At 39.1% G+C, this 25,451-nt stretch overlaps 1 protein-coding gene across 9 annotated transcripts in view; it reads right to left on the minus strand.

The window, feature by feature from the left end:
• Positions 1–521: 521 nt before the first annotated feature.
• OPHN1 (oligophrenin 1) overlaps positions 522–25,451 on the minus strand; it is a 593,829-nt gene continuing 568,899 nt past the window's right edge. For 5 of the 9 annotated variants that reach the window (XM_059158453.1, XM_059158452.1, XM_059158450.1 and 2 more), the window contains exon 24: positions 16,839–22,221. In XM_059158453.1, the coding sequence (XP_059014436.1) occupies positions 22,149–22,221 (73 nt within the window). In that variant the 3' untranslated portion in view covers positions 16,839–22,148. Of the gene's footprint in view, positions 4,480–16,838; positions 22,222–23,465; positions 23,508–25,451 lie in introns of those variants that run through there. The other 4 variants (XR_009350083.1, XM_059158455.1, XM_059158454.1 and 1 more) reach the window with 4 other exon arrangements.

The following is a 25,451-nucleotide window of genomic DNA, read 5'->3' on the forward strand; positions in this document are numbered from 1 at the left end:
AGAAACAAAACAGAGGATCATAGGGGAAGGGAGGGAAAAATGAAACAAGATGAAACCAGAGAGGGAGACAAACCATGAGAGACTCTTAATCTCAGGAACAAACTGAGGGTTGCTGGAGTGGAGGGGGGTGGGAGGGATGGAATGGCTGGGTGATGGACATTAGGGAGGGTATGTGCTATGGTGAGTGCTGTGAATTGTGTAAGACTGATGAATCACAGACCTGTACCCCTGAAACAAATAATACATTATATGTTAATTTTTAGGAAAGAGTCTGTTTTCTGGCTTGCCAATATGTTTTTAATTTTCCCCTATGTTCATCAGTTTTGATCTTAAATTCCACATATGAGTGGAATCTTATGGCATTTGTCTTTCTCCAACTGACTTATTTTACTTAGCATAACTCTCTAGATCTAATCCATGTTTTTTTAAGACTTCTTTCCTTTTTATGGCTGAATAATATTCCATTGCATACACACACACACACACACACACACACACACACACACACACATAACTTGGAGTATATATATATCAATATTTTTATTCATTCATCAGTTTGTGGATATTTGGGCTCTTTCCATACTTTGGTTATTGTGGATAATGCTGCTATAAACATAAGTGTGCATGTATCCCTTAAAATCAGTGTTTTTGTATCCTTTGGGTAAATACCCAGCAGTGCAATTGTAGGACTGTAGGACAGCTCTATTTTTAACTTTTTGAATAGCCTCCATTTCCCAGAGTGGCTGCACCAGTTTGCATTCCCACCAACAGTACAAGAGGTTTCCCCTTTATCTAAATTCTTGCCAACATCTGGTATATCCTGTGTTGTTCATTTTAGCCATTCTGACAGGTGTGTGGTGATATCTCAATGTAATTTTGATTTGTATTCCCCTGATGATTAATGATATTTAGCATTTTTCATGTCTGTTAGCCATCTGTATGTCTTCTTTGGAAAAATATATATTCATGTTTTCTGGCCATTCCTTAACTGGATTATTTGGTTTGGGGGGTAATGGATATGAAAAGTTCTTTATAGACTTTGGATACTAACCATTTATCAGATATGTCATTTGCAAATATCTTCTCCCAATTCCTATAGCTGCCTTTTAGTTGTATTGGTTATTTCCTTTGCTGTGCAGAAGATTTTTATTTTGATGAAGTCCCAAAATTTACTTTCCTTCTGTTTCCCTTGAGTAATGAGACATTATCTGGTAAGAAGTTACTATGGCTGATGTCAAAGAGCTTACTTCCTGTATTCTCCTCTAGGATTTTCTTTAAAGATTTTATTTATTTATTTATTTGATGCAGAGAGAGAGATCACAAGTAGGCAGAGAGGCAGGCAGAGTAGAGAGCTGAGTAGAGAGCCTGATGTGAGGCTTGATCCCAGGACCAGCAGACCATGACCCGAAATGAAGACAGAGGCTTTACCATCTGAGCCACACAGAAACCCCTCTTTAAGATTTTGATGGTTCCCTGTCTCATATTTAGGTCCTTCATCCATTTGAGTTTATTTTTGTGTATGTTATATGGAAGGGGTCCAGTTTAATTTTTTTGCATGTTGCTGTCCTGTGTTCCTAATACCATTTGTTGAAGAGACTGTCTTTTTTCCTTAGATATTCTTTCCTGTTTTCTCAGAGATTAGTTGGCCATATAGTTGGGGGTCCATTTCTGGGTTTTCTGTTCTGCCCCATTGATCTGTGTCTGGTTTTGTGCCAGTACCATACTGTCTTGATCACTACAAGTTTGTAGTATATCTTGAAGTTCAGAATTATGATGCCTCCAGCTTTACTGTTCACTTTCAAGATTGCTTTGACTATTTGGGGTCTATTGTGCTTCCTTACAAATTTTAGGATTGTTTGTTTTAGCTCTGTGAGAAAGTTTGGTAGCATTTTGATGGGAATTTCATTAAATATATAGGTTGTTTTTGGTAGTATAAACATTTATAACATATTTGCTTTTCCAATCCACAAGCATGGAATGTTTTTCCATTTCTCTGTATCCTCTTCAATTTCTTTCATCAGTGTTTTATGGTTTTCAGGATTCAGATTTTTACTTCTTTGGTTAGGTTTATTGCTGGGTGTCTTATGGTTTGGGGGGCAGTTGTAAATGGGATCAATTCCTTGATTTCTCTTTCTGCTGCTGCATTATACGTGTATAGAAATGTAACAGAGTTCTGTACATTGATTTTGTGACTTTACTAAATCCGTGTGATTTCTGGCATTTTTTGTTGTATCTTTTGGATTTTCTACATAGAGTTTCATGTTGTCTGCAAATAGTGAAAGTTTGACTTCTTTATGATTTGAATGCCTTTTATTTCTTTTTGTTATCTGATTGTTGAGGCTAGGACATTCAGTACTATGCTAAATAACAGTGGTGAGAGTGGATATCCCTATCTTGTTCCTGACTTTAGAGGAAAACTCAGTTTTTCACCATGGAGGATATTAGCTGTGAGTTTTTCATATATGAAAACTCACATATTTCATATATGTGAGGTTTTATTATGTTGAGGTATATTTCCTCTAATCCTACTTCATTGAGGGTTTTTATCAAGAATGGATGTTATAGGGATGCCTGGGTGGCTCAGTTGGTTAAGCAGCTGCCTTTGGCTCAGGTCATGATCCCGGCATCCTGGGATCGAGTCCCACATCGGGCTCCTTGCTCAGCAAGGGGCCTGTTTCTCCCTCTGCCTCTGCCTGCCATTCTGTCTGCCTGTGCTCACTCTCCCTCTCTCTCTCTGATAAATAAATAAAACCTTTTAAAAAAATGGATGTTATACTTTGTCAAATGCTTCCCCCCACCGTGTCTATTGAGAGAATCATATAGTTCTTATCCTTTCTTTTATTAATGTGGTTTGTCAACATTGATTTCTGAATATGGAGCACCCTGGCAACCCAGGAGGAAATCCCAGCTGATTATGGTATATGATTTTTAAATTTATTTTTATTTATTTTTATTTTTTATTTTATTTTTTAAAAGATTTTATTTATTTATTTGACAAAGAGAGATCACAAGTAGGCAGAGAGGCAGGCAGAGAGAGGGGGAAGCAGGCTCCCCACTGAGCAGAGAACCCAATATGGGGCTCAATCCCAGGACCCTGAGATCATGACTTGAGCCAAAGGCAGAGGCCTAGCCCACTGAGCCACCCAGGTGCCCCTAAATATTTTTTATTTTTTCAGTGTTCCAAGATTCGTTGTTTGTGCACCACACCCAGTGCTGTGTGCAATACATGCCCTCCTTAATACCCACCACCAGTCTCACCCACCTCCCCACCCCCCCAAAACCCTCAGTTTGTTTCTCAGAGTCCACAGTCTCTCATGATTGGTCTCCCCCTCCAATTCCCCACCCTTCATTTTCTCCTTCCTTCTCCTAATGTCCTCCATGCTCTTCCTCAATTTAAGCAAAACTATATGATAATTGACTTTCTCTGCTTGACTTATTTCACTCAGCCTAATCTTCAGTCCCATCCATGTTGATGTAAAAGTTGGATATTCATCCTTTCTGACAGCTGAGTAATATTCCATTGTATATATGGACCACATCTTCTTTATCCATTTGTCTGTTGAAGGTTGTCTTGGCTCTTACCACAGTTTGGCAATTGTGGACATTGCTGCTATGAACATTGGGGTACTACATCTGTATCTTTGGGGTAGTGCAATTCAGGGTCATAGGATAGCTCTATTTTTAATTTCTTAAGGAATCTCCACACTGCTTTCCAAAATGGCTGTACCAACTTGCATTCCCACCAACGTGGAAGAGGGTTCCCCTTTCTCCACATCCTCTCCAATACTTGTTGTTTACTCTCTTGCTAATTTTGGTCACTCTAACTAGTGTAAAGTGGTTTCTCAATGTGGTTTTGATTTGAATCTCCCTGATGGCTAACGATGATGAACATTTTTTCATGTGTCTGTATCCATTTGTATGTCTTCTTTGGAGAAGTATCTGCTCATGTCTTCTGACCATTTTTGGACGTAACTATCTATTTTTTAGGTGTTGAGCTTGAGGAGTTCTTTATAGATCTTGGATATCAGCCATTTGTCTGTAGTGTCATTTGAAAATATCTTCTCCCATTCCGTGGGTTGCCTCTTTGTTTTGTTGACTGTTTCATTTGCTGTGTAGAAGCTTATGATTTTGATGAAGTCCCAAAAGTTTATTTTCACTTTTGTTTCCTTTGCCTTTGGACACATGCCTTGAAAGAAGTTGCTGTGGCAAATGTCAAAGATGTTATTGCCTATGTTCTTCTCTAGGATTTTAACAGATTCCTGCCTCACGTTGAGGTCTTTTATCAATTTCGAATTTATTTTTGTGTATGGTGTAAGAGAATGGTCAACTTTCACTCATCTATACATAGATGTCCAATTTTCCCAACACCATTTATTGAAGAGACTGTCTTCTTTCCACTGTATATTTTTTTCCTGTTTTGTGGAAGATTATTTGATGATAGAGTTGTGGGTCCATATCTGGGCTCTTTACTCTGTGGAACTAGAATTTGAAAAAACAATTAAAAAGATATTAGTTGGGCTTTAAAAAAAGCATATAAAACAGTGGAGAATCCCTTACTAGAGAAATAAAAGTACTAAAATGTAATCAGACAAAAATGTAAAAATGATATTACTGAGGTGCAGTAAAAAAAAAAAAATGGAGGCTCTAACTACTAGGATAAGTGAGGCAGAAGAGAAAGTCAGTGATATAGAAGACACAATGATGGTAATAAAGAAGCTGAGAAAAAAAAGAGAAAAACAAGAGGTCCTTAATCTACAGGCTGGCAGCAGACATGTTCTCAGAGACCAGGCAGTCCTGAAAGGACCAGCATGATATATTCAATGTGCTAAATGGGAAATATATGCAGCCAAGAATTTTACCAGCTGTCATTCAGTATAGAAGGAAAGATAAAGAGTTTTCAGGACAAACAAAATGTAAAGGAAATTGTGAACACTAAACCAGCCCTGTGAGAAATATTAAAGGGATCTTTTGAGCAAAGAGAGAGCCCAAAAGTAACAAAGACTAGAAATGAAGAGAGACAGTCTATAGAAACATAGACTGTACAGGTAATACATTGGCACTAAATTCATATCTATCAATAATCATTCTGAATGTAAATGGACTAGATGCTCTAATGAAAAGACACAGTATAACAGATTGGATTTAAAAAACAAGACCATTGATATGCTGTCTAGAAGAGATTCATTTTAGACAAAAATATCACCCTCAGTTTGAAAGTGGATGGGGTGGAGAACCATTTATCATGCTAATAGACATCAAAGGAAAGCTGGAGTAGCAATCCATACATGAGACAACCTAAATTTTAAACCAAAAATTGTGTTAAGAAACAAGAGAAGGACACCATATCATCATAATAGGACCCAACAAGAAGATCTAACAATTGTAAATATTTATGACCCTAACTTGGGAGAAGCCAATTAATAACAAAATTAAAGAAACACTTTGATAGTAGAGGACTTTAACACCCCACCCAGAGCAATGGACAGATCAACAAGGAAAAAAGGGCTTTGAATGAAATACAGGACCAGATGGACTTCACAGATATATTCAGAGCATTTCATCCTAAAGCGAGAGAGTATACACTCTTTTCAAGTGCCCACAGAACATTCTCCAGAATAGATCGCATACTGGGTTACACATTAGGTCTCAACGAGTACATAAAGACTGAGATTATACAATGCCTATTTTCAGACCATAATGCTTTAAAACTTGAACTCAATTATAGAAGAAAATTTGGAAGGAACACAAATACATGGAAGTTAAAGAGAATCCTACTGAAGATTAATGGGTCAACTTGGAAATTACAGAAGAATTTAAAAAAAATACATGGAAGCAAATGAAAGTGGAAACACAACATTTCAGAACCTTTGGGATACAGGAAAGGCAGTCCTAAGAGGGCAGTATATAGTAATATAGGCCTTCCACAAGAAGCAAGAAAAGTCTAATATACACAACCGAACCTTACACCTAAAATATCTGGGAAAAGAACAGGAAATAAAGCCTAAATCCAGCAGGAGAAGGGAAATAATAAATATTAGAGCAAAAATCAATGAAATAGACATCAAAACAGTAGAACAGATTAATGAAACTAGAAGTTGTTTCTTTGAAAGAATAATAAGATTAATAAACCCCTAGCCAGACTTATCAAAAAGAAAAGGGAAAGGAACCAAATAAATAGGATCATAAATGAAAGAGATCACAACCAACACTGAAGAAATACAATTATAAGAACATATTATGAGTAATTATGTACCAAATAATTAGGCAATCTTGAAGAAATTGATGTATTCCTAGAAACATAACCTACCAAAACTGAAACAGGAAGAAATGAAAACCTGAACAGTCCCATAACCAGCAAGGAAAGTGAATCACTGATCAAAAATCTCTGAACAAACAAGAGTCCAGGGCCAGATGGCCTCCCAGCTGAATCAATACCTTTTCCTCTGCATCTGTTTCAAAAAACAGAAATGGAAGTAAAACTTCCAGTCTCATTCTATGAGGCCAGCATTAGCTTGATACCAAAACCAGACAAACACCCCACAGAAAAGGAGAATTACAGACCAATATCCCTGATGAACATAGATGCAAAATTTCTTACCAAGATACTGGCTAATAGATCCAACAGTACATTAAAATGGTAAGTTACCATGATCAAGTGGGATTTTTTCCTAGGCTGCAAGGGTGGTTCCACATCTATAAATCAATGTGATACACCACATTAATAAAAGAAAAGGCAAGGACCATATGACCCTCTAACTAAATACAGAATGCCAGAAAAAGCATTTGATAAAATACATCTTTTATTTATTTTTAATATTTTATTTATTTATTTGAGAAAGACAGAGAGAGAGGGAAATCATGAACAGGGGGAGGGGCAGAGAGAGAGAGAGAGAGGTACAAACAGACTCCCTGCTGAGCAGGAAACTTGTCACAGGACTCCATCCCAGGACCCTGGGACCATGACTTGAGCTGAAGGCATATGTTTAACTGACTTAGCCTTCCAGATGTCCCCTATAGCACCCTTTCTTAATTAAAACTCTGCAATGTAGTGATAGAGAAAACATATCTAATGTCATAAAATTCATATAGGAAAAACCCATAATAGGGGTCCCTTGGTTGCTCAGTGGGTTAAGCCTCTGCCTTTGGCTAAGGTCATGATCTCAGGGTCCTGGAATTGGGGCCCAAATCAGGCTCCTTGTTCAGCAGGGAGTCTTCTCCCCATCCATCTCTCTTTGCCTGCATTTCTGCCTACTTGTGATCTCTGTCTGTCAAATAAATAAATAAAATCTTTTTAAAAAAATCACAATGAATATTATCTTCAGTAGGGAAAAACTGAGAGCTTTTCCCCTAAGATCGGGAACATAGCAGGAATGTCCACTCTCACCAATTTGTTCAACATAGTACTGGAAGGCCTAGCCTCAGCAATCAGACAACAAAAATAAAAGGCATCTGAATCAATAAGAAGGAAGTCAAACTTTCACTCTTCATGGAGGGCATGATGCTCTATGTTGGAAATTCAAAAGAGTTCACCCCCAAATTTCTAGAATTCATACAAGAATTCAGCAAAGTGGCAGGATATGAAAATCGGTGCATAGAAGTCAGTTGCATTTCTATATACTAGCAATGAGGCAGAAGAAAGAGAAATCAAGGGATTGATTCCATTTACAATTGCATCAAAAACCATAAGATACCTAGGAATCAACCTAACCAAAGAGGTAAAGGATCTATACTGGAAGAACTACAGAACACTCATGAAAGAAACTGAAGAAGACACAAAAAGAGGGAAGAGCATTCCATGCTCATGGATCAGAAGAATAAACATTGTTAAAATGTCTCTACTGCTTAGAGCCATGTATACTTTCAATGCCATCCTGATCAAAATTCCACTGGCATTTTTCAAAGAGCTGGCACAATCCTAAAATTTGTATGGAACCAGAAGAGACCCCAAATTGCTAAGGAAAAAAGAAAAACAAAACTGGGGGCATCATGTTACCTGATTTCAAGCTTTACTACAAAGCTGTGACCACCAAGAGAGCATGGTACTGGCACAAAAACAGACACATAGACTAGTGGAACAGAATAGAGAGCCCAGATGTAGACCTATAACTTTATGGTTAAATAATCTTTTATAAAGCAGGAAAAAATATATGCTGGAAAAAAGTCTCTTCAATAAATGGTGCTGGGAAAATTGGACAGCAATGTATAGAAGAATGAAACTCGACCATTCTCTTACACCATATGCAAAGATAAATTTGAAATGGATAAAAGACTTCAACGTGAGGCAGCCACCCATCAGAATCCTAGAGGAGAACATAGGCAGTAACCTCTTCGACATCAGCCACAACACCTTCTTTCAAGACGTCTCCAAAGGCAAAGGAAATAAAAGTGAAAATGAACTTTCGGGACCTCATCAAGATCATAAGCTTCTGCACAGCAAAGGAAACAGTTAACAAAACAAGGAGGCAACCCACAGAATGGGAGAAGATATTTGCAAATGACAGTACAGACAAAGGGTTCATATCCAAGATCTATAAAGAACTCCTCAAACTCAACACACACAGAACAGATAATCATGTCCAAAATGGGCAGAAGACATGAACAGACACTTCTCCAAAGAAGACATATAAGTGGCTAACAGAAATATGAAAAAAATATTCATCATCATTAGCCATCAGGGAGATTCAAATCAAAACCACATTGAGAAACTACCTTACACCAGTTAGAATAACCAAAATTAACATGACAGTAACAAGTGTTGGAGAGGATGTGGAGAAAGGGGAACCCTCCTACACTGTTGGTGGGAATGCAAGTTGGTGCAGCCACTTTGGATAACAGTGTGGAGATTCCTTAAGAAATTAAAAATAGAGCTACCTTATGACCCTGAATTGCACTACTGGGTATTGACCCCAAAGATACAGATGTAGTGAAAAGAAGGGCCATCTGTACTCCAATGTTCATAATAGCAATGGCCACAGTCACAAACTGTGCAAAGAACCAAGATGCCCTTCACAGACAAATGGATAAAGAAGATATGGTCCATATATACAATGGAGTATTAGGCCTCCATCAGAAAGGATGAATACCCAACTTTCATATCAACAGGGATGGGACTGGAAGAGATTATGCTGAGTGAAATAAGTCAAGCAGAGAGAGTGAATTATCATATAATTTCACTTACTTGTGGAGCATAAGGAATAACACAGAGGACATGGGGAAATGGAGAGGAGAAGTGAGCTGGGGGAAATTGGAGGAGGACACAAACCAGAAGAGACTGTGGACTCTGAGAAACAAACTGAGGGTTTTGGAAGGGAGGGGAGTGGGGACATGGGTGATCCTGGTGGTGGGTATTAAGGAGGGCATGTATTACATGGAGCACTGAGTGTGGTGTATAAACAATGAATCTGGGAACACTGAAAACAAAATGAAATTTTTTTAAAAAAGAAAAAAAATGTATGAAAGACCTAAATGTGAGACAGCAGTCCATCAACATCCTATAGAAGAACAGAAGCATCAACCTCTTTGACCTCAGCTGCAGCAACTTCTTGCTAGACATGTCTTTGAGGGCAAGGAAAACAAAAGCAAAAATGAACATTTGGGATTTTATTAAGATAAAAAGATTTGCTCAATAAAGGAAACAGTTGACAAAACTAAAGGCCAGCCTACAGAATGGGAGAAGATATTTGCCTATGTCTTATGAGAGAAAGAGGTAGTATCCAAGATCTATAAATAACTTATCTAACTCAACACCCCCCCAAAAAAAACACCCAGTCAAGAAATGGGCAGAATACATGAACAGACATTTCTTCAAAGAAAACATACAAATGGGCAACAGACACATGAAAAAATGCTCCACATCACTTGACATCAGGAAAATACAAATCAAGCCACAATTATACCACCTCACAGCAGTCAGAATGGCTAAAATTAACAACTCAGGAAACAACACATGCTGGTGAGGATGTGGAAAAGGTGAACCATCTTATACTGTTGGTGGGAATGCAGACTGGTATATCCACTCTGGAAAATATTATGGAGGTTTCTCAAATAGTTAAAAATAGAAATACCCTATGATCCAACAAATGCTCTACTAGGTATTTATCCAAGGATACAAACATAGTATTTTGAAGGTGCCTGTGTACCCCAGTGTTTATAGCACCAATGTCCACAATACCCAAAATATGGAATGAGCCCAGATTTCCATTGACAGATGAATTGATAAAGAAGAGGTGGTATATATATAGTTATCTATATAGATATCTATATATCTCAGCCATCAAGAAGGAAATCTTGCCATTTGGATGGAACTAGAGGGCATTACGCTAAACAAAATAAGTCCATCAGAGAAAGACAAATATCAAATGATTTCATTTATATGTGGAATTTAAGAAATAAAACAGATGAACATAGGGAAAGAGAAGGAAAAATATCCCACTCAGAGAGGGGGATAAAGCATAAGAGACTCTTAACTATAGGAAACAAAGTGAGGGTTGTTAGAAGGGAAGTAGGTGGGGGGATGGAGTAACTGGGTTATGGAGATTAAGGAGGACACTTCATGTAATTAGCACTGGATGTTATATGCAACTGATGAATAACTAAACTCTATCTCTAAAACTAATAATACACTATATTTTAATTAATTAATTGACTTTAAATAAAAAAGAACACAATGGAATATTAGCCAAAAAAAGAAATGGAATCTTGCCATTTGCAATGGCGTAGATGGAGGTAGATTATTGTGCTAAGTGAAATACATCAAAGAAAACAAATACCATGATTTCACTCATATGTAGAATTTAAGAAACAACAAATAAGCAAAAGCAAAAAGTAAGGGTGAGACAGACAGAAATGAAGAAGAAATCTTAACTATAGAGAACAAAGTGATGATTATCAGAGGGGAAGTAGGGGGCAGATGGTAAGGAGTATAGTTGTTGTGATGAGTACTGGGTGATATAGGGAATTGTTGATTCCCTATATCATACACCTGAAACTAATATCATACTGTATGTTAACTATATTGTAGTTAAAAAAAAAAAAAGACTTGGAAGAAAAAAAAAGACTGGTAGAGCTTCAGTTTCTACATATCTCAAATTAGTATAGCGTTGTCTTTCCCAGAGCTATTATGAGAAATAAATGAGAAATAAAGTGTATAAGAGCCTAGCAGAGGGCCTTTACCTCTTTCATTGCTTAAATCTTTCTCTTAGCTACCCGTCAGCAGTGCAACGCTTTCAGGGCTTCAAAAATGTAAGTTAATACTGTAAGTTCAAAGCCCTTCTTTCCCTCTAACTTGGCTTCCATAATTCTTTTCCCTTAGAACCATGTAGGCCTTAATAGGTAGAATAATCTTCTAGTCCTTAGATTGATCTGAGGCATACTCATTAATGCCTGAGTTGTTTCATGATTATTTCACCTCCTTTGCACTTCTGGGCACCTCTTCAGGGCCACAGAATGTGGCTGTGATGGCCACATCTCACCTTTCAATCAGAGATCTGTCTACTTATTAAATTTTTCTGGTGGATGGCCATAATGTGTCTTGAGCAATGGGTATTTTTCTAATTCCCACAAAGTCTCCATGTAAACTAGAAGTAGTCCCAGAGCACCTGGGTGGCTCAGTCCATTGGTGTCTGCCTTCAGCTCAGGTCATGATCCCTGGGTCCTGGATGGAGCCCCATATTAAGATCCTTGCTCAGTGGGGGGTATGCTTGAGGATTCTTTATTTCCCTCTCTGCCCCTTGCCTCCACTCATTCATTCTCTCTCTCTCTCTCTCTCTCTCTCACACACACACACACAAATAAATAAATACCATTTTTAAAAAGAAATAAACTAGAGGTAGTCCTGTACTTCCCTATGCCAAACTTGCTTCAGGCACTGGTTCTATACTCATTACTTCTTGCTCCACCTCTTAAAGCACTATAATGAGAAGTTTCTTTTAGAGATCAACTAGTTTGGGGGCCCTCAATGTTAAAAACGTTTCAGTAATGAGAATATGCCATCTTTTTACAGGATCAGGATTCCCATAAGTCTACATTCCTATCTTGGCTTCTACTATTTAATCTCTATGTGACTGAGCAAGTAACAATTTTTCTGGATCTCAGTCTCTTTATCTGCAAAATGGGACTAAATGAGGTATTGGAGAGGCTCAAATGAAATAATGTACATACAGCGTGTGTAATGTGCCCCCCAGATGGTAGTACTGTTTTTATTTTTCATTTTTTCACCCAGTTATCACTCTAACTAAAATGCCAGATCTCCTGGAAAGGATTCAGGCTCCTTCTACTTCATGCTTGGCTCATGATAGATACTCCACAATGTTTGTTTCCTTCCCTTAGTGTCAGGGGACCTGCCAACTTCATTGTGGGTCCTGTTTCAATTCCCAATGACCTGAATTCTAGAAGTACAGATTGTACAATGTCTCTGGATCTGATTCTCATAACCTATGTATTTGTGGTTAGGGCTGGGCCCTTTTCTGCCTTTGTCGCAGCAGGATTGTCCTGGCTCTTTAGACTCATTTCCCAACACATTTTGTGATGTCTTATTTATTACAGGGAAAATAATGTGATCTTTTCCTGGACATAAATACACCCTGGACAGCCAACCAAGGATTAATTTACAATTAAGCATGAAATAGCCAGTAGCAGGATAGGGCTTCTTTCTATCACCCCTGTAGGACTTGTCTACCCTTTTACTGAATGCATTTGAGGAAGTACTATAAGCACAATTATAATGGCAGTAGGATTAAAAAAGGTAAGAGGGAGAGTAAAAGAAAGTGAGGGAGAATGGAAAAAGAGCTGCTCTCCAAAATATCCTAAGAGATGCACAAAAATGTGCAGATACCCTAGCTACATCACCAGGAGCATAATTGTCGTAGGAAGAAAAAGCACCTGTCAGACCTCAATTCATAGGACTCCTCCAGACCTGGCTGTTGGCAACTGCACAGGGCAGAGGAGTTGGAACTGTTTTGTTTTGTTTTGTTTTTTTAATTTTTAATTTTTTAATAAACATGTAATATATTTTTATCCCCCAGGGTACAGGTCTGTGAATTGGAACTGTTTTTGGCATGAAACTCCTGTATGAGAACAAGTTTGGGGGGGAACTGAGCCAGTTCTGGGAACAACATAGGGTAGTAGTAGTGGTCAGGATGGCTAGTTACCAGTACAAAGGACATAATAGTTCCCAACCAAACAGGTTACACTGCATTGTAAACAGGTTACACTACACCGTAGGGAAGATTCTATTCCTGGATAGCAGCTGAGGCAGCTGTGCTACCATCATCACCACCACCATCACTCCTTCTATGACTACTTCGGGTTACTACTTCTATTACTATGGCTGGTTATTAATTGAGCATTTATTAAGGGTCAACCACAGTTATTAGGGTGAAATAACTTCCCCATGGTGAGTTAGGCATGAATATAGATAATAGTGTTTCAAATTCCTTCCATAGAATTAGAGGCCAGGGTCTGATCTGCAGGGGCTAGCAAAGAAGACACAGGGAGCAATAGAGAAAATCAGTCTTTATTGTGTCCTTCTAGATCTTAGCCCCATAAGGGAGACAGAATTCTAAGTCCTGCCGGATGATAGTAAGGGTGGAGAAAAGGTGAGCAACAGTTTTGACTGAGGTGGTTCATACTCAACCTACCTTTTTTAAAAAAGATTTTTATTTATTTATTTGACATACAGGGATCACAAGTAGGCAGAGAGGCAGGCAGAGAGAGAGGGAGGCAGGCTCCCCACTGAGCAGAAAGCCCGATGCAGGGCTCGATCCCAGGACCCTGAGATCATGACCCGAGCTGAAGGCAGAGACTTTAACCCACTGAGCCACCCAGGTGCCCCCCTACCTCATATATTAATGGCTCTGGGAACTACAATAGGTTGGTAGCATCATGGGACCTAGATGGGAGTAGCTGAAGAAGCAGAAGCCAGAGGAGTAAGTCTAGGTCTGACAATTCTTGAGTAAATTCAGTACCCCCAAGCTTGCCAAAGGCTGGGAAAGAGCCAGCATAGAGAAGATTACTGCCTAGTTTTGTTCTCCAGGACCAGGAAAGCCCTCTTTTGCAGGCTTAATTTTAGGTATTTTTTTGGAAATTATGAGGGCTTGGGCCTTCAGGAAATGTGCTTCACAGAGAGTCAGAAAAAGTAGTACAACTTCAACACACCTCTCATGTGGACAGAGCATTCCTGAGGTCAATCCATCTTGACCCCATTCACAAGGACTGACAGTCACCTGTTCTTCCAGCCTCTGAGAAAAGACTGGACACCTTTGCTTTGTGGTCCATTGGCTCTGTAAAACCCAAGAAGCCTAAATTTAACATACTCTTTCAGAAAGTTCAGCAGTGTTCACTTGGGTTCCCAGAATTCCAGGACCCTGAGGGCAAGCTTAGAGAATCAAAGGTGCAAGGGACTTTTAAATCAATTTGGCCTCAATGTCTCTTTTCCTCTTTTCTCTGTCTGATGGAAGCCACAGAGGATTAGCCACAGAGGAATTTAACTTTTCCTGGCGCTGAGAAATTGGGCAAATGACATAATCATTCTGTGCCTCAGTTTTCTCATCTATGAAATAGAGTTATCACCATTACTTACCTCTTAGAAATATCAGGACAAATTCAAAATCAAAATCACATAAAGACATATTTGGCATATAGTATATGCTATATAAATGTTAGCACCTCTGGTCAAGTTATATGGGGTGTGTATATCTTAATATATATGACAATATATATCTCATCTTGGGCCTTTGGGGGAAGCTGCTTCCCCATCCTAGATAGAATGAGAACAGTTAAGGAATTGGTCACCAGCATCAAGGTGACATCTAGGAATACCATCAGCTTCCAGAGAGCCGCCCTTACACTCCAGCTACCACTTTCTTTGGAGTGCTGCCCAATTGTGTCTGAGTGAATTTGAGAGTTGGGAGAAGTTGAACAGCTTCAGAGTTTCCAACTGCTCATGTAAGTGGGATGAAAATGTTAATTTTTTTTCATCCACAGGATAAAGATCTTGATAATCATGTGTCTTTACAGTGAAAGGTAGGGCTTCTGTAGGTAGCTGCTTCAATGTAAAGAAAAGTTATGACCCCCAAGAATATTTTATGTTCTAATCTTTAGAACTGTAATTATATGGCAAAAGAGATGCTGAAATATGATTAAGGTTACTACTGACTTTAAAATGGGAAGACTACCCTGGATTATCTGTGTGGGCCCAATGAAATCACTCCAATAAAAGAGTAAGCCCTTAACAGAAGAGGCAAAAGAAGTTAGAGAGATGCAAAAGGGGAAGCAGGAAGATTTGACCTGCCATTGTTAGCTTGAATATGGAGAGGAGCACATGTCCAAAAAAATGATGACCTCAGCCATATAACATGGAACTGATTTCTGCCAATAACCAGCAAGCTTGGAAGAAGATTCTTAGCCCCAAATGACAACCACATCACCAGCTGCTATCTTGATTTTAGTTCAGCAAGACCCTAAGAAAAGAATCCATCCACACTATGCTGAACTTGAGACCTACAGAAACTTTGAGAGAATAAATGAATGTTGTTATAAGCTGCTCAATTTGTAATCATCTGTTACAGCAGCAACAGAGAACTAATACAATGCTCTGAGCCTCAATTTGTACATCTGTCAAATAGTGCAAAATGCCTTGTCTTGTCTAACTTTGGGCTGTTATGAGTATAAAATGATGGATCTAATAGGGCTCTGTAGTTTCAAGTTATAAGACTGTTAGGATATTCTCCAACAGGGAAAAAAAGGTCCATCTTTCTCTCTTTTTTAAGATTTTATTTATTTATTTGAGACAGAGATCGCAAGTAGGCAGAGAGGCAGGAAGAGAGAGGGGGGGAAGCAGGCTCCCTGCTGAGCAGATGTGGGGGCTCAATCCCAGGACCCTGAGATTATGACCTGAGCTGAAGGCAGAGGCTTAACCCACTGAGCCACTCAGGCACCCCCAAAAGTCCATATCTTTTGAAGCAATTGGACTGAAGCAATTTAAAGCTTAGAGCTGAATTTTCCAGAAGTGCTGAAGGTTTGGAGAGCTGCTTCTCCTCTCCTAGAGAAGCAGTGCAATATAGATGAAATCAGAAAACCTAGGCCTATTTATTTTTAACTTGCATGTCCTTAGTCATTTTGTGTCACCTCTCTAAGCATCAATAAAATGAAGGTTATCATATCTGCTCACCTAAGTGATATGGCTGTGCGAGGCTTGACTGAAATAATGACTGTGAACATGTGATGAGGACAAAATACCCAGATGGAAGGTCTATTACTCCTCCCCAGTGTGTGCTCCGATGCTGGAAGCAGATATGATTTGGGTAAAGTAAGCACCCAAAGAAAGTAGAGTTGAACTTTGATCACTTGTTTCTTGCCATTGTCTCTGGTATGTGGCCTTAGACATATCCCTTCTCCTCTCTGGGTCTGTTGTCCCATAATAAGAGGTTATATTATAACCAGTTGTCTTCAGTTAATAGACATCAAAATCATTTCTAGAGATGAGTGGCAGATGGGAGATAAGTAGAAGTCCTCTCTTTTTTATATGTCTCCTCCTACCCCAAATAAGCTATCGCCTAAAAGTCAGAGCAAGTGTACTTTATTAAATCACACAAAATAAGCCCATTTAGGATATAAGATTTGAATCCCAAGTATGTGGTTTGAAGCAATTAGTTCTCAAATTTCAAAGTTTTCAAATTTAAAATTTTCCTAGCGAATTTCAAGCTGGTTAACTAGAGTCATGCCCTCCCCACCTCCTTGGAGTTCCCATTAATGTTGCTTTGTTGTGACTGAGATTTCCTCCCAGAATATCCCTTCTAATGTGAACCGAGGATGCCAAATTAGGGTCAGACATAAACCTATAGATTTGTCCATGTTTTAATTAAATGTAGTCTGTAGCAAAACCCACAGTGGAGAATAACAGAATGTCAAAACTTAAAAGGAACTTTGAGACTATCCTGTTTAAAGACACTCACATGTGGAATATAAGGAATAGTGCAGAGGATCACAGGGGAGGGGAGGGAAAATAAAATAAGATGAAATCAGAGAGGGAGACAAACCATGAGAGACAGATATTGGAAACAAACTGAGGATTGCTAGAGGGGAGGTGGTGGGAAGATGGGGTAAGTGGGCAATGGGCATTAAGGAGGGCACATGATGTGATGAACACTGGGTGTTACATGCAACTGATGAACCACTGAACTCTACATCCAAAACTAATGATTTACAATTTGAGACCTACAAAGAGGGAGATACTTGCTGAGCATAAAGAGAGTTAGTGACAGAAGCAAATCTGGAACACCCCAAGGCTTCTGAAAGGAGTTTCTTCCACTGCTGCATGTGGTCTTTCCACTGGCTCCAGTGGCCAGAGATTTGAAAATCAGGTGATTTTCAGTCTTTTTCCTAGGCTGGTTTCATTGTTCTTTGAAGTGGAGAAACTTCATTTGCATCTCATTGAAGTACAGGGCCATGTACAAAGCACTCTAAGAAGCAGTCAGATATGGACACAATCTTTGTAAATACTCCTAACATAACCAGATTGGCCTTATCCACCATTTTTGGTCTTTGCCTCACCCAAAGTCTCCTTCCTCAACTTGCTTTTTTGTTTCAAGTGCCTTATATCAGCATTTCTTAAAATTTAGTGTACATAGAAATATAGATATCTTATTAAAATAAAGGTTCTGATTACAAATATCTCTGGTGGTGCTCAAGAATGTGCTTCTAACAAGCTCCCAGGTAATGATGATGCTGAAGGGGATGATGGACCACATTTGGAGTAGCAAGACTTGTAGATGTTGTTTCCACCAGCCTCATTTCTAAGCATCTTCTCTATTTACCATCAGGATTCCTTTACTACTAAGGGGGGGGGGGTAGTGTGATGTATTAGAAACAGTAAAGCTTCTGGAGCTTCCAATCCTGAATTTTTACCAGTCATTAGCAAAGTCATTTCTCATCTCCCTCATCTCCCCCACAACATTCCTTATCTGTAAAACGGGGTTATTAACCATCATGCAGCAATATTGTGAGGCCTGAGGGAATGACAAGGACTTGGTGCAAAGTAGACTGTAGACTGAGAATCCCAGTTATAAAAAGATTCTGTGCCTGGGTTTCCTTAGGATTGCAAAAGATGACATGAGCAGGGCATGGTGGCCGCATCATCATGTCTAATAAGCTCAAAGCTTTTTTTCCATGAAAAAATTACAGCTGGGTATATACAACTGATAAATCACTAAATTCTACCTCTGAAACTTATAATACATTGTATGTTAACTTGAATTTAAATAAAATTTTAAAAAACTGCAGATGGATGCCATCAGTACCGGAGAGTCTGCATATTTTATTGAAAGTCACATGAATGGGCCCCAGGATCTCTTTCTTTTGTCTGATGTTTCCCTTAAGAAGTCTTTCTAGCATCTATTAATGTCCTTGGTATCAAGTGCTTCTCTTGCCTATGAAAATGAAGACCTTTCTTCATCCAAAACATCTCTTCAAGCTATCTTGCTCCTTTCTGCAATTTTTAAATGCTCCGGAAGCTTTTGGGGCTTGTAGTGTGTAGTGTAGTGTGGCTATGTTAAAACTAGTATCATTGATCTCCATTCTTTTGAGAGCAATTTTTTTTTTTTTGGTCACAGAGATACATCTCCTTCTACTACTTTATTCTACTTATTACATAATCAAGGAACTTCTAGAAAAGGGAGAGATATTTCCCCTTGAAAACCAATTATTTTAGAAATACTAGAGTATTTCCATATGATGCTGTTTTATTACTGAAGTCGGATGCTGAGTGGCTGGAAAACCTCTCTGCCTTTTTTAAGCAAAAACTTCAATAATATCTTTTATTCTAAATCATCTCTTAAACTTTTTTTTTTTTTTTTTTTTTGTCACCACAGAAAACCTTGTAAAGATTTGACCCCAAGACATTAAGTACCAGAGAGGCATCAATACCTTTTTTCCTTCTCAAACTGTATGTGTAGATGTCTTCAGACTCTTGGACTGAAAACACACACCTTAGTAAAGTACATAGACACATACAGGTACCATTTTTCTTTAATAAACAGCTAATCCAAAGACTTAGTAACTACCAACTAAAAAGATAAATCCTTCATTTCACAAGGTAAATTTGAATGATCCTTTTAAAAACATTACCATATGAGTATACAGAAGGTGAGGAGAAAGCCCAACTTGGAAATCTCCTCCAGCCCAGTTTTCATTCCCCTGTAAACTAGACCTGCCCTACTCCCCTTCAAATGCTTGCTTTTTAATATTTTATTAGGCAGAAAAAGTCAGAGTCATACAGTTCTAATAATGTAGCCTCTGTGTGGCAAAGAGAAAACAGCATGGAGTACAGTCAGAAAGACCTGGATTTGAGTCACAGTCCTGTTATTTATTTTCTGTGAGCCCTTGAGCCAGTTACTGTAGCCTCCTGTGCCATAATTCTTTTATCTGTAAACTGAGGGAATAGCATCTACCTGCATCATTGTTGTAAAGACAAAGGAGATTATGTATATGAAGCACATAGAATTTAATAGGGGCTTAATAAATATTGTCAGTTCAAGGTTTATGGTTCATCCATTGCCAGTTTCTCTAACCTGCTGGCCAACGTATGCAGATAATTTCCTATACTTGTCACTCTTCAATTATCATCCCATTCCCATAGCCTCTTCTGAATGACTATTCATCCAAGCTTGGGCCAGGCCAGTCTCATTTCCGTGACAGTGTGCCTCACCACAGATTTTCTCTTTAAATTAGAGTGCAAAAGCGGGACGTACTGAGGTTCATTTCTGGGCATTCTTTGGGTATATCCCAGGGCAGGGGCAGAGCTATCCAGCCACTGCTTCCTGGTCTCCAGCCAGCCTGTGGTCCCAACTTTCTAGGCCAGGCTCTTATCTATATCCCAGGAAACACACAGTAATCTCATGGTTACATTTCTGGGACATCTATTCAACTGGGACTGCAGTGGCTTTCTCTGGTTCTCAATAATCTTTTAATATTTGTAGCGGCGATTATGGTATCTCCCCCTCCACAAGGAAACAAGAGCAAAATGATGTCTCCACCATCTTCAAGTGTACTGAAACCCCATTGGCCACTGCTTCTGTGGCCAAAATCTACACTTACTTGCTTTAATTAGTTATCTAGTGGGATAGAGTAAGCAGAGGGGCCACAACTCTGACAACAGGGCTCAAAAAGCACTTCCTGTGTGAGGCCAGCGGTCTCACAGCAACTTCCTTTGGAGATGAGCCTCAGGTAGAATGGTGATCACTTGGCTCTCTTGCTCCTGGTTCTTATTAACTTGGACTCTGACACCAGGTAGAGCTGAGAGAGTTTTACATGGCCACCTGGGCATGTCTTTGTTGGGAACAGCATCAAGTTTCCACTCAATTCCTTCCACAAAGGCCTACATGTTACTAATTCACCAATGGGTGATATTGAGTTCAGTCTTAAAAGTGGCTATAATTTTTTAGTAACACTGCTTCAAAGGCATCTCAGAGTTGGTTTGGGCATGTGTATATTCTCTCTCTTCCCCTTCCTCCGTCTCCCTCTCCTTTCTTCTCTCCTTCTCCTCCCTCAACCCATCTCTGTGCTTCTCTCTCAGTTTCATAGTCAGGGTCTTGCTAGAAGGGTCCAAGTAGAAAAGCTCTTTTTCTCATACTTGGCCATATTATAATTTCATAGACTCTAACGACAGATTATGGCCCAGAGAACATGGGAACACACGCAGTGACACTTTCCCCAGCAGCTTCCCATCAATAAACAAGAATCAGAAATATCTACTCAGATTTCTGAGTCACTGCACCAGTTGTGTTTTAGATGCTTTCCAGTGATTGAAATGGCAAATGGAACACCAGGAGCTTATGTATGAAAGTTTTCCACTTGATAATGAATATGGGAGGCTCAAGATAGAGGGTAAAAGCCAAAAACACTCAAAATGATGACCACTAAAGCCACTAATCATAAGCTCCTCATTAGACAAGTATTGTATAATGGGAAGAAACTTGTACAGGAGCCCAGGGACCTAAGGACTTGTTTAGGCATGGCTGATAATTTTCTAGTTTCTTCAATAGTAAACTAGACACTTGGACTAAATAATTTTGGAAGGCCCTTCCAATCAAATACTTTATGGATTGTAAAGAGTCTTTTATCTCAAGTGCTGTAGTTCTTAACCTTTATTGGGTCACAGGCCCATCTGAAATTCAGTAGAATTTTATGGGCCATCTCCCCAGAAAAGGCACATTGTCATGGAATTCTGCATACCATTTTAGAAACTTCATGGAGTTTCTGAATCCACCGACACTGGGCCAGGGGTTGCTTCTTGGAGGAGATGAAAGAGCTTATCTGCAGAAGGCAAATATGAAGCAACATGCCAGCTGCCTGGCCTCAATCCATCTTAACTATTTTTCCCAGTATTTGATCCAAAAATGGAACTTCTGCAGGACAAATATAGTCTGTCTTTTTAAAAGAACTGTTTTCAGCTTTTGTTTCTTTCTTGATTTCTTAGAAATTAAGCTGTTGGGAAATAAATGGGAAGAAAAATAATCCAAACAGACCTAGGCTTCAACATGCAAGATATTCTTTGCAGATTTGTCCTAAGTGGTTGTATGCAAAAACAGAAAGGCCGCCATCCTGAGTTCACATGAAGAAGTTGTGGTTGGTATCACACATACTGTCTGACCCAAAAGGAGCAGACAGGTTCTTGGCAATATACTACAGTGCCAGAGCTCCAACCTGGTGCCAGGGTCATTATCTTCAGTAAGAGACATGTTAAGATTCACCAATGTTTGACAAACATTCCTACACTTCTAGTTCCAAGGCAAGCAATGGCCCCAACTCAAGTAGCTTTTAATTCAGGGTAAGACCTCTGAGATCAGTCTTTAGTCCCAATATTTCAGAGTTTGATGGTCTTTTGAGGAGACAGGAAATTCAGAGAAGAGTTGAAAACTAAGCTCCTTTCTTCGACTCAGGTTAGTAGATAGTTTGGTTTCTGCAGTCTGGCTTGAGGGACTTCAGCCATTCACAATCATATAGGAGCTCAACATAGACCTTCCGAGGGAGCAAAGAGAGAATACATAAGAGAAATAAATCTGTGTCTAAGATATGTGCCCCTTATTTTATAGCATCCTAGAGCCTGAAGTTGCAGGGCCAGGAAGGAGGTGCTCTCTTCAGCACAAAATAATTCAGCATAGAAGAGTTTGAAGAAGACCCTTCCAGAACCTGTGAAGGGTCCTCTGAGGCCAAGGATTGTAAAACCTGAAAAGGAAAGAAGAGAGTAAGTAATTGGCTAGGACTGTTCAAGTACTTAATAGCCACTGAGAAGTGAGGCCTGTCTTGTTAGGTAGCTAATTATATAATTGGTAGCTAATCTTCTGAGCAACAGAGGTTGGCTAGGAAAAGACCCTTAAAACTCAGAGCCCCCCCCCCAAAAAAAAACCCCTCAGATCCCATGAAATAGGCCTAAGATGTTGCTATAATCAGGGCTGGAAACTGTGTGCATTTGACCTCAATTCTAATCCCTCAAAAGTCTACAGAAGATGAAGCCTGACATGTTTGACTACCCATCCACAACATAGCCACTTCCTTAATGGTCCTATACTGACTCCAGATTTCTTTTCTGGGATTTCACTTCCATGAGGGATAATAAGCAAAATCTTATTGACCCATGTACCTCTGAGGACTGTAAGTGATAGGAAGTAAAGGAAAGCTGGGGGAAAATGGAAAGCTCTTCTCCAGATACCCAGATCTCATTTATATGTATATTGGTTCATTCATGCCAGCAATCTGACAGTCAAACAATTAGAACTCCTAAGTGGAGAAAAAAAATTCTATGATCTCTGTAGCTCCTGTGACCTTAGCAAGTTAATTTATCCCCTCTGAACCTTAGTTCCTTTATTTGCTAAGTTAAAATACATATTATCCTCCTTATCCTGACATTTGATATGGATCAAATCAAATAATGGAAGTGAAAGGTCATTACACTCATTAAGTTTCATCAAACAATGATAAAGGACTAAGGATACAGGTTTGGGGGATAAGACTTAAATACTGATTTGGTCTGATTTCATGATGTGGACTCATGGTACTTCCTATGATACCAAAAGAGAGGTTACGATTTCCTTACAAACCCAAAGGATGTCGGAGTCACAGGTTTCCAAACTATTAATTTTACAGATTAGAAAATTGGGGTTAAGAGAACAAAATGTACTTGCCACGAATGTCACAGTTTAGGATTCCTAATGAATTTTATCCAAAGGCAACTTGTAAAATTACCGTAATTTGTTTGGGGGAGAAAGAAAGAAAAGAGGAGAGACTTAAAAACACAGAGAACCTCAGAATTGGAAGGCAGTAAGTCACATAATTATAGGTTAATGAACTGAGACATGGAGTGTGTTCCTACCCTCTGGACCTACAAGACATTTTAGTTCTCGAAAGCTCAGATCCCACAAAGAAGGCTTACATATTACAAGGTTCTGTAATCAGGAGTGGAGACTACATACCGGAGGCCTCAACTCTCATCTCCAGGAACTCTGCCTTGAGAACTGTGGGTAAAGGAGGAAAAACATTTCACTAAGTCTCTAGAAATCAGAACTGGAAAGGTGAAGCAAAGGGATGGGTGACCCTTCCAGGCCAGTGCCAGAGTCCATTTGAAAAATAGGAAGTGATTCTATCCAAATGTTTCAGAACATCTAGGTCTATACTTATAAGTTGGGCTATCTCTGGCAGATTTAGAAAGCCCAGTAACCGAGATACAAAGAAATCCCTCAGATGTCGGAACAATCCTTTAAGTGTTAGACTATGGAAGGCTAGTAGAGCCCAGAGAAACTGGCTCAAAGACTATATTCTGTGATTATCTCTCACAGGTAGAAGGGCAAGCTGGAAGGGCAAATGTCATGCAAAACATGAATCATACTTTGCCTTGAAGATCAAACCAGCTTTCTCCAGCCTTTTGGTGGGCTTATATCAGTACTAAATTAGCTTTGTCTAGGAAGAGCTGGAGGGAAGAGACAATCCTACATATTGTTACCAGAACATCACAGAAAAGAGCTGGGCCCTGGGCTATTTCTGGCTTTGTTTTTCACTTCTTTCACAAGTCCGTTTATACTTACTTCTTGAGTGATCTTATTCCCACTCATGGTTTAAATCACCTCTAAATGCTGGGAAACCACCAAGGGGCCACTATTCACATCATGGTGAATATAAGTGCCCCATGAAGTTGCACAGTGGCTGTAATCAACAGTTCTACCCTTAAATCTCTGTGGTTCAACCCCAATTACTATTTTAAGTTGCAGTTACCCAGTGGACATTTCCCTTTTTATTTAAGTTTCATTTTAATTCCATTGAGTTGACATACAGTGTAGTAATAGCTTCAGGTGTACAACACAGTAATTCGACACTTCCACCATACCGGGTGTGAATCACAAGTGTCCTTCTTATGCCCACCACATATTTAACCAATCCCCACCCCCCTTTCCTCTGGTAAACATATTGTTATGTATAATTAAGAGTCTGTTTCTTGGTTTCTGTCTCTCTCCAATTTTTTCCTCTTTGCTCATTTGTTTTGCTTCAAAAATTCCATTTGAGTGAAATTATACAGAATTTCTCTTGCTCTGACTAATGTATTTCCCTTAGCATAATACTCTTTCCCTCCATCCAAGTAGTTGCAAATGGGAAGATTTCATTCTTTTTTGTAGCTGAGTATTATGCCTGTGTGTGTGTGTGTGTGTGTGTGTGTGTGTGTTTATAATATGTATATATCACCTCTTCTTTATCCATTGATCAGTCAGAAATGGGCTGTTTCCATATTTTGGCTATTGTAGATAATGGTGATATAAACAACAAGGTGCAGGAATCCCTTTGACTTAGTATTTTTGTATTGTTTCAGTAAATACCTAGCACTGCAATTCCTGGATGATAGTGAAGTTCTATTTACCTTCTTAATAGCAACCTCCATACTGTATTCCAGCATGTCTAAACCAGTTTGCATTCCCACCAACAGTGTACGAGGGTTCCCCTTTCTCCACATCTTCACCAACTGCTGTTTCTTGTATTGTTGATTTCAGCCATTCTGACATACGTGAGATGGTATCTCATTGTAGTTTTGATTTCCGTTTCCTTGATGAGTGATATTGAGCATCTTTTCATGTGCCTGTTGGCCATCTGGATGTCTTCTTTAGAAAAATGACTATTCATGTCTTCTGCCCATTTTTTAACTGGATTATTTGATTTGGGGGTGTTGAGTTTTACAAGTTCTTTTTTTTTTTAAATTTTTAATTTTTTATAAACATATATTTTTATCCCCAGGGGTACAAGTCTGTGAATCACCAGGTTTACACACTTCACAGCACTCCCCAAAGCACATACCCTCCCCAATGTCCATAATCCTGCCCCCTTCTCCCAAACCCCCTCCCCCCAGCAACCCTCAGTTTGTTTTGTGAGATTAACCACTTATGGTTTGTCTCCCTACCAATCCCATCTTGTTTCAT

This window comes from Mustela lutreola, chromosome X (assembly GCF_030435805.1).
Source record: "Mustela lutreola isolate mMusLut2 chromosome X, mMusLut2.pri, whole genome shotgun sequence".
NCBI lineage: Eukaryota > Metazoa > Chordata > Mammalia > Carnivora > Mustelidae > Mustela > Mustela lutreola.